At 41.3% G+C, this 9,695-nt stretch overlaps 1 protein-coding gene across 1 annotated transcript; it reads left to right on the top strand.

Annotated features, from left to right (window-relative positions):
• Positions 1-2,684: 2,684 nt before the first annotated feature.
• On the top strand, positions 2,685-9,645 carry LOC143003392 (solute carrier family 28 member 3-like). Its single transcript, XM_076154008.1, has 17 exons — positions 2,685-2,756; positions 3,071-3,156; positions 3,268-3,359; positions 3,915-4,104; positions 4,185-4,329; positions 4,561-4,674; positions 4,861-4,938; positions 5,017-5,097; positions 5,865-5,945; positions 6,054-6,179; positions 6,557-6,687; positions 7,806-7,974; positions 8,058-8,255; positions 8,531-8,612; positions 9,137-9,235; positions 9,320-9,431; positions 9,522-9,645. Exons 1-17 carry the CDS (start codon positions 2,685-2,687, stop codon positions 9,637-9,639), a joined length of 1,974 nt encoding a protein of 657 aa, XP_076010123.1. The 3' UTR covers positions 9,640-9,645.
• The last annotated feature ends 50 nt before the right edge of the window (positions 9,646-9,695 follow it).

The raw sequence follows: 9,695 nt of genomic DNA, 5'->3' as shown, positions 1-9,695 counted from the left end.
AAATCAATTTGCAGGCTCTAATTGTCATCATCATTATAATCATCACCATTGTCGTCATTATCATCATCGTTAGCATTTAGGTTGTTGTGCTGTTATGTCAGGCGTTTCAAAATAGTTTATAAATGACTGAATAACAAAGCTGGCTAGATTTTCTGTCTAATTTTAAACTTATTAAGTCACATTTACAGTCATATAATCAGGGAAAGGACAAGGATGACATAATTAGTCTGTATGTCATTAACCAACGCTTGTACTCTTCACATATACCCTTCACTTAGAGCCTATTGGCCTGTATGTAATGCTCAAATGGGCTTTAGGACAAGCGATGAATGTGATCTGGAGAGCAGCATGGGGGGTGCAGGCCAAAAGAAGAGATGTTAGGGCTGCAGCTCTCCATCACCAATCATCAAGTCTTTAGCTGCTGTGTACTAGACCAAGCGTCACCTTATTAAATCATTAGGCCATATATTTCATAATCACAAGGGGCTCCCAGCTTAGCCAAGCCAGAATCAATACTCTGTCATCTCAGAGTGCATGGAGGCTATAAGGCTGCATGCCAGTCATTTACTCTATGTTTTTTGCTGTACATCTCCTGCTGTTGGACTCATTTCAAATATAAGATAGATCTTTTTTACACAATGGTCACTCATGAACAGAGCTGCGTTACTCTGCTGCCCCTCAATCTTTCACCTTGAGAAGCCAAGAGAGAACAACAGCATCTCCTCTCCTCTCCTCTCCTCTCCTCTCCTCTCCTCTCCTCTCCTCCACATGTCTCCAACGTCCTGTCCCCATGTGCAGCTCTAATATGACGTCGTTGCTGACGCACAGGCAGTGTTTCTGAATAGACGATAGCAATTACGGAGTCCTGTCTGTCTGAACAAATCCTGTGGATGCCTGCCTGGGAAGATGATGTGTGCAGGTCCTGAATATGAAAATAGAAAGCACTAATTAAAAGACTGTCTCGTCAACAAAGGGCTTAACACTGTCTTTCATGTGAATGCGTGTCAGAGGTCTTCTACATTAAACATTGCTTTGTCTTTAACCGTCTTTCTTCAGACAATGCATCAAATCAGGATGGGTTATTTTCAAATCTTTCAAAATTGCGTGTGTTTGAGCCAATCGTGCATTTTTAACTACTCACACCCCTAACACTTAGTAATGTGTAGTGTGTGATCAATCTGTCATCACTAGAAAGATAACAAAGAATAACATCAGTTCCATTTTTGATTTTAAGTGCATTTCAGATCCAACAGATGTACGATGGGACTTCAGTCTCTCTCGGCCCATAAGTGACAAATGGGGCCATGAGGGTGAACACTGAGTAGGGGCTGTTTCTTTCATGCATTAGAGCAAGTATGTGTGTGTGTGTGTGTGTGTGCGTACGTGTGTGTGTGTGTGTGTGTGTGTGTGTGTGTGTGTTTTGCAGAAAGCATCACACTTGATCATCCCAAATGTTTTTCCTTTACATTATTACTGTAACTTTTAGAAATTTTGGCTCATGTTAGATGGAAAAAGTAATCATTTCCTATTTCCTCTTATGTCCTTGCCTTGTTTTTTTAAGATTTTGGCTCAGCCTCGATTAATGATTTTAACATGTGGATCCACTTTATCGAAGCCTCAGCTGTTCTTAAAGTTTTCAGCAAGGTCCATTGATCTATAGTGCAAGAAAGACGTTTCTTATTTTATTAAAGTCGTACAATACAGAACAATAGGTCTGTGGTTTACTGTTTTTGGTGCTCATTGACTGTCAAAGAGGCCAACGAACCCGATACTATAGCTTTGGAGATAGAGGGTGATAACAACTTGACTTGACAACTTGACTGTTGCTCAAAAACCACAAGAAGTGTTGATGAAATCCTGAGTCATTCATGACATATGAGGAGTTTCAATTCGGAAGGAGAATGATTTTAAATAATTGCTTGTATTTTCACAGGATTTCTCTCAGCATGTAAAGTAAATGAAACAATTCTGGATCCTCCTTAACTGTAAGGTGAATAACTAATCAAACACATTCTTTAAAATACATTTTTACATTGTCTTTGATGTGCAAAGCACAGTATAGCTTTCAAAGGAATAAATAATATCATGTGAACTCCCACCAACCTGCACTAACCTTCACACGCCTGTGGATTGTGTCCCTGGAAAATGAAGCAATAGTGTCATCTAGTGGTGACAACAACATTAGACTACAGTTTACTGTTACAGTACACTGAGTACAGAGTTATGGGATACAGGTTACAGGTACAGCTCTCCCCCTTTTACTCTAACAAATGGCATACAAGAGCTCATAGTCGTGATTATTTAGTATGACTTTGAAACATCTTATTTTATTATTTTGAACATGTTGGCAAAAGAGGGAGGAGGGGGAACTGGATCAGATATTGAACTAAATAATCCCTTACTAACTTTTGATCATATAACTTGTTGAAAGATTCAGAAGCCATTAGTACACCAAACAAAGACCTTTTTCATTTGTGTGTATGTGTGTGTGTGCACATGTGTGTGCGTGCGTGCGTCTGTGTGTGTGTGTGTGTGGTGAAGGAAAGACAGAAAGAAAGAAAGAAAGAAGAGGGTTAGAGAGCCAGAGAGGGCGGGTCGATGGAAGATGGGAGGAGGATCTCACAGGTGTGTTAGTTGCAGCTCATGACTAACCACTTGCTTGCACAAACCCCAGCCGCAATAGAATGGAGCTGATTGGAATAACAGAGAAGAATCTAAAGAAGAGAGGAAAAGACAACAGGGCCTTTGAGTCAGAGGTAAGCAGGAACCTTGAGTGCAGGCTGGTGTTGCCTAAATTACAAAATCCATACGACTCTAAACGGGCATAACAAGTGTCAGTGGACTGAAAACGTTTGACAGCAGATAAAATGTTTCATTTGCATATATTTTGTCTAAACCAGTAGAGAGATACAGGTTGAGTACTGTGCTGTGGCTTTTGTGTGACACTATGTTTAGGATATAACAGAGAACCTGACAACAGTCAAACAGTCTTCAATATTAATTTAGGTAATGTGTTATTATGCAAACAACCTTTGGTAAACAAACTTCAACCTTTGTGTCCCTGAAACAGGAACAGGATCAGATATACATTGATCATGATGGTGCTTCCAATGTGACACGGAATGAAGACAAAGAGTCAAACCATCACAATAAAAGGTAGCATTTGCCACACACACAACATGCCTGACAGAGATTCTCTTCCACACTGTCGTTTTAGGTGTGACTTTCTTTTCCTTTCTCTTTATTCACCTGACTTTGTTTGCCAAGCTTCCTGGAGGAGAAAATGGAGGCTTTCCAGGAGTGTTTGGAGGAGCACAAACACCAGATCAGACTGATTACCTACACAGTTTTAGCAGCAGGTGAAAGTTCTCATTTGTCAGCTTTCATTAAACTTTAACTCAGGTAGGGTTTGGGATCAAGAAACACTAACTAGGACTGTTTGCATGGATTAACAGTGGGGTTATATTGAGATGGTTCAATAGCCAGAAGAGTTATAATAGTTTACTTGAAAACTTAAGGCCAACACAAACTGTCGAGGGTTTTCCAGGGCTGGATCACAAGAACCATGAGGCAGGATTTGATATCATAACCCAAATGGATCTTTGATGTCTTGTGATGGTCTAGCTACAACAAGAGTTCATCTTACAATCTAATTTTCAAAATGAGACAAACATATGCAGAGCAAGTGTTTCGAACTTAACAGATGCAGCTCATTGGTGGGTGGACTGCATTGAGAACTCTCTGAACTCACTGTATAAAAAATAATGAAAAATGTAAATCCTAGTGTTTTGCAATGGCAGCCTACATAAGTGTGAGTGATGTACTACAGAGGAAATACTATCATTTTATGTTTTCTCTATCTGCTTGTAAATCTATTCCACTTGAGTTTAGCATTCAGTTTTAAAACGTTGCAGGTTTCGTTGCCATAGTAATCACAGCATGTGTTCTGAACTTTCAACGGGCTGTTGGGCTGCTGGTGATCGCCTTGATGATCCTGTTCTTCCTGGTCTGGGATTGGATGATGGAGCGCTATGGTAGCTTGGTGTGGGATAAGTTATATCCTATCAGAGACTTGTTCTCCCGAAACTGGTTTTGGATGAGATGGTGAGAAATAAGACAATGTCTAGATTCACTTCACCACACAATAGTTCGGCCCCGGACTCGCCCTGCCTCTCTCTCCTCAGGGTGATGTACAGTTCACTGCTGCTTGTGGTTGTGTTATGGCTCGCACTGGACACTGCCAAGCAGGGGAGGAGGCAGCTTATGTCCTTCTTTGGATTGCTCATCTTCATCTTCTTAATGCTGCTGTACTCCAAACATCCATTCAGGGTGAGGGATGAATGTTCACACACACGCACACTGGCAGCTCATTTCGGCCTTGGCGTTTGGTTATTCTGGACAAAACTGAATTATGAAGGGGAATATATCACTTTGTGTCTGTGTGTGTGTGTGTGTGTGTGTGTGTGTGTGTGTGCGCGTGTGAGCGTGTGTGTGCGTGTGTGTGTGTGTGTGTGTGTGTGTGTGTGTGTGTGTGTGTGTGTGTGTGTGTGTGTGTTGCAGTGGCGTTTGCAAACTCTACTATGGGGCACTGGGCTACAGGTTTTGCTTGGTCTACTCATCCTCAGATCCAGAGCTGGCTTTGCTGCAGTCGATTGGCTTGGCAAAAAAGTGGAGGTACACACACACACACACACACAAACGCACACAGACAGACTTTGTTGCATTTACTGATGAATTTAGGGATTAGGTCTCTGTCGTTTCCAAATGTCCACATACATACACTTCATTCGCTTCAAAATGTAATTATCCTCTTGCAGATAAGTGAATTAATGACTGAATTAATCAATCTTATCCGCACAGACCTTTATGTCTTACACGGACGTCGGCTCTGAGTTTGTGTTTGGTGAGAAATACACAGACCACTTCTTTGCCTTTAAGGTAAGACACATGTCATTATGCAAAGATGAGGATGATGATAATGATGATAATGATGATGATGATGAACTCTCTTTACAGGCAATGCCTATTGTGATTTTTCTAAGCGCATTCATCTCCATCCTCTACCATGTTGGCCTCATGACCTGGCTCATTTGTAAGGTAACAAATAGGCAGATTGAATGCATGTATCATCATCATCAAAGATCGCATGTACTGTATATGTTCATGTATGTCAACACAACAAGCACAATTCATCCAATAGCCTCCGAACTGCCAAGAAACAGTTCAGGTCATTTACAACTTTCTTTTATGGTTCATTTGCATTACCAAATTACAGTAGTGTGAGACATGAATGGAATATCTTGACCGGTCACAATTAAAGTAGTGGGCGTATGACATTATGAATGATATCAGCGACCCTGAGGCAAAGCGATATCTGTACGCTGACATTTCAGAGCAGTACACATAGAATGAGCAGAAGCGGGAGTGGAAACAAAGCGTGAGTCAGCCAGAGGAAGGACCGATTCCCAAGATGATAGGAAGTTGTCAGTTGTCAGTGGAAGTTGCTACTGGCTCCTATCAAGGGCCGACTCATTCAAAGATTCTGGGACCAAGTCAGTCATGACTTAGATGCCAAGCAGCCAAAGTGATGATTTTTTTAGGAGGTTTGCAGGATTGATTGCTTTGTTTTCTGTAAATTCTTTCTAATTAGCACTTTCATATATCATCTGTGTTGTATCGCGTGACATTCAATAACTTGCTAATTACAAAAATGCCAGAATCAATTTATCAATCATTTTAATCAAGCCTTTATAGCTTTACAACGTTTATACAAGAAATGCAGCTTATGGATCCTCACAATCTCATCATTTTGCTGTTTGGTGTCCTTCTATTCGGTAATTTTCCAACGATTCTCATTTTTCCAGCTTGGTTATATAATGCAGGTAACTATGGGAACATCTCCGACAGAATCAATGGCTGCTGCTGGAAATATATTCTTGGGACAGGTAAAGTTTGCATAATGTGAAAACTTTGACCAATAGTATAGAAATCACGTGTTAAAGTCTCAACATTAACTCAACTGATATCAGTCCACCTCTTGTCCTCTCTTGCAGACAGAATCTCCTCTCTTGGTCCGTCCCTACATTAGTAAGCTAACTTGCTCCGAGATCCATGCTGTAATGGCTGGAGGTTTTGCCGGCATCTCTGGTAGCGTCATGGGAACCTTTATCTACTTCGGGGTGAGGATGACGACGCAGGGGGGGAGGGGATGAGAGATGTTCAAGTTCATGTATTGTCAGTAAACTGGATGAAGGATGCAAGGGCTGTCAGGATGCCTTTTTTATGTCAGGGATCAACGTGTTACTCCATGTTTGAGACATCCACTTTCTGACAGTCTGAGAGCAAATTCAAGTCAAGCAACAGAGTCATTAGACTTGGAACTAGGGTGTTATAAAGGAAGCAGCTCTGTATTAAAACTATACTTAAAGAAGTTTTTTCCTAGTCAAACTATTTTGGGGTCTTGAAACCCAGACTCAGATAAGATAAGCTAAAAAGTGACCACTGGATTTTAAGCGCTTGTGTAAAAGTGAATGATTGACATCTCTCTTCTCTTTAGGTCGAGGCTTCACACTTGTTGACAGCGTCAGTGATGTCGGCACCGTCTTCACTGGCTATCGCTAAGCTTGTCTGGCCTGAAACCGAGACCCCACGTATACCAGCAGATCATAAATACGAAATGGACAAAGGGTAAGAGAGAAAAGTGTTAGCGAACATACGTTATAAACAGCACTACAACGTCACCTATGTTGTCTACTATGTTAAACTTGTTGATTCTGCCTCCCTCTCCAACTCCCTCCCCCTAATTTACCTGCCATCTGCCCTTAAATCCGTTCTTTCCAGGTCTTTACCCTCTTACTTCAAAAAGCACTTGTTTCAATTTGATAGATAATGGTTTAGCTTTAATCAGTTAAATAAATTGATAAATTAATAAATTACAAAAAAAATATATAAGTAATAAAAATTGTAATAATAATACATTTTCACTCAAGGTGACCTTCCACCGCAATTCGCCAAAGGACAACAAAATCAAACTTAAAAACATCAAAAGCAGTGAATGGGTTTGATGTGTGATTTGAGTCCAGCTGACAGATGTGTGTCCCAGGCCATAGGAGCACTGCAGCTGAATGCTTTAGAATCCAGAAAAAACTGGGAGGAGTGAAGCAGAGGAGGATTGTAGGGAGTGAGAAGGATTGTACAGCCGCAGAAGAGTAAGGAGAGTTAAGGAAAGGTTGTGAAGGGCTTTGAAGGTGAGCAAAATGATTTTGTAGTGAATTTGATGCTGGACAGGGAGTCTGTTAAGCTGAGTGAGGATAGGGTACAGGTGGCAATATGTGCAGCAGAGTTCTGAATGATTTGGAGCCTACCAAGGAGTTTATTTGGCTTACCTGAGAGGACAGCATGGCGTTAGTCAATCCAAGGTGTTACCAGTTCCTGGATCAGAACTGTATACTTTGGAAAGCGATGTCTTAGAACCAATAAGAAGAACCTCCATTTTATTGCCGTTAAATTTAAAAGCTTATTAGTGAATAAAGTTGTGATAACTTAAAGGCAGTTTGTGAGGACTGTGGTCAGAAGGACAGAGGATAGAGCTGGTGGCCCGGTCCTCCCGGGGCTGCTTCTGGAGAAGGAGCTCGGAGTTCTGGGCCCTCAGTCTCTCCAGTCGGTCATCCAGGGCTTTCTTTTTCTCCCAGGAAAGTTTGAAATAAGGCTTCCAGCAGCGGCGCTTCCTCTTGTCGGGTCAGCGCCGGTTCAATTGTCCCTGGCTGACTGTATACTGGCTGTAAAACATTGCTGTCTCTCCTCAGAGACAGCACCAATGTGTTGGAGGCAGCATCCAACGGTGCTACAACTGCTGTCCTTTTGGTGGCCAACATCATTTCCAACATCATTGCATTCTTGGCACTGCTGACCTTTTTCAATGCCGTCCTCTCCTGGCTGGGTGTGATGTTGGACTGTCCAGAGCTCAGCTTCACGGTAAAGACCACCATGACCAAATCCACAAATTCACATATTCACTGACTCACAGACTCTCCCTCTCCTTTCTTTCTCTCCTTTAGCTGATCTGCTCTTACCTGTTCATGCCCATCTCCTTCCTGATGGGCGTGTCCTGGGAAGACAGTTTCATTGTGGGTGAGCTGCTTGGCTTCAAGACATTCATAAATGAGTTTGTGGCCTATCAGAGGCTGGCCAAGCTTATTAAACTGAGGAAAGAGGGCAAGCCATTATATGTGAACAATGTGAAACAATATTTATCGGTAAGTCCCATTCATCATCATTTGATATGTTTTGTAAATTAAGAAACATAAATAGTTTTAGGTCACTATACTCTGAAGGACCTTCAGTTAAAAATATTACAGTGATGGGAATGCAAAATGTGGAGGTGGTAAATGACAGCTGTATTCTTGATATATTTATTTTCATCCTATCAACACTATAAATCTATTGAGATATGTTCAATTTAATTTGGACAGTCACTAATTGCATCTTCTCATTCAACAGTTAAAATGAAATTTGTTTCCCCACTGTTTAGGTTCACTCAGAAACCATTGTGACTTACGCTCTGTGTGGATTTGCCAATTTTGCTTCCTTGGGGATTGGGATCGGAGCGATGAGTGAGTGCTGGGCTGAAAAGCTAAACTGAAAAATAAGAAAATGTTGCACGATGTTGAACCATGTTGTAGTTTAAATTCTGCACCTCTCCTGGTCATACACACACACACACACACACACACACACACACACACACACACACACACAAATGTGTACACACAGTGAAACAAGCAAGGGCAGACAGCGAAAACATAAACATGTAAACAGATAAACATACACAATAGGAAGTGCTATAAAGCCATATTTTTCACAGGGCACTCAAATTATGGATTCCTATGAGGGTGTAACAAGGATCTCAGCAAATTCTACCAAAACTCTCAGCTTTTTTAAAGTTACATACTGTGTCTATTCAAAAATTATAGGAGGTGTTGATTATTCTAATATATATACATTTTAATTCTACCGCCCAATACTATCTGTGTGATCCAGGAAAGTAAAGTATGACTTTCGGGTTCTTGTTCAGTCTTCATAAAAAAACAGGCATAATATTCCAGTATCTTCTAACGTACATTTATTGTATGTACAGCGGCTTTGGCTCCAGACAGACGGGCTGACATCGCCAACTGTGCATTCAGAGCTCTGGTCTCAGGCTGTGTGTCCAGCTTCATGAACGCATGCATCGCAGGTGACGCTCATTGACTTATTAGAGAATAAAACATGTGACACGCACTTGAAATGTTACTGAGATCATTGTGCTGTGGGTTTGAAGGTATTCTGTATGTCCCTGAAGTCCTCTGCCCAGATTTCCTAAACACAGCGTTCAACAGTACCAACGTGGTGAACAGCACACTAATCACTTGCTGCACAGAACTATACAACAGGTGCGTCTGTGCACGTTTACAAAACAATGTATGACGTTTTTGACACAATATGACAATATGTGTATTTTATGTTATGTGTCTTACTTGCAGTGTGACAGTGTTTGAGCATTGGAACGTGACAGCACAGGGAGGATTCAGTATAAGTAGTCTGCAGAACTGCTGCACGGTTACAGCCCCCAAACACTTCAACTGCAGCCTGGTGCTCTGAACTACTGTGAACACACACACTGTCAACCACACACATTCATATTTTAACATGTCATG

Source organism: Genypterus blacodes, unplaced genomic scaffold (genome assembly GCF_046128005.1).
Source record: "Genypterus blacodes isolate CSIRO-AG114 ecotype Tasmania unplaced genomic scaffold, CSIRO-AGI_Gbla_v1 ptg000061l_1, whole genome shotgun sequence".
Classification (NCBI taxonomy): domain Eukaryota; kingdom Metazoa; phylum Chordata; class Actinopteri; order Ophidiiformes; family Ophidiidae; genus Genypterus; species Genypterus blacodes.
Note: the sequence above shows the minus strand (reverse complement) of the source record. Positions and strands in the feature narration are given on the sequence as shown.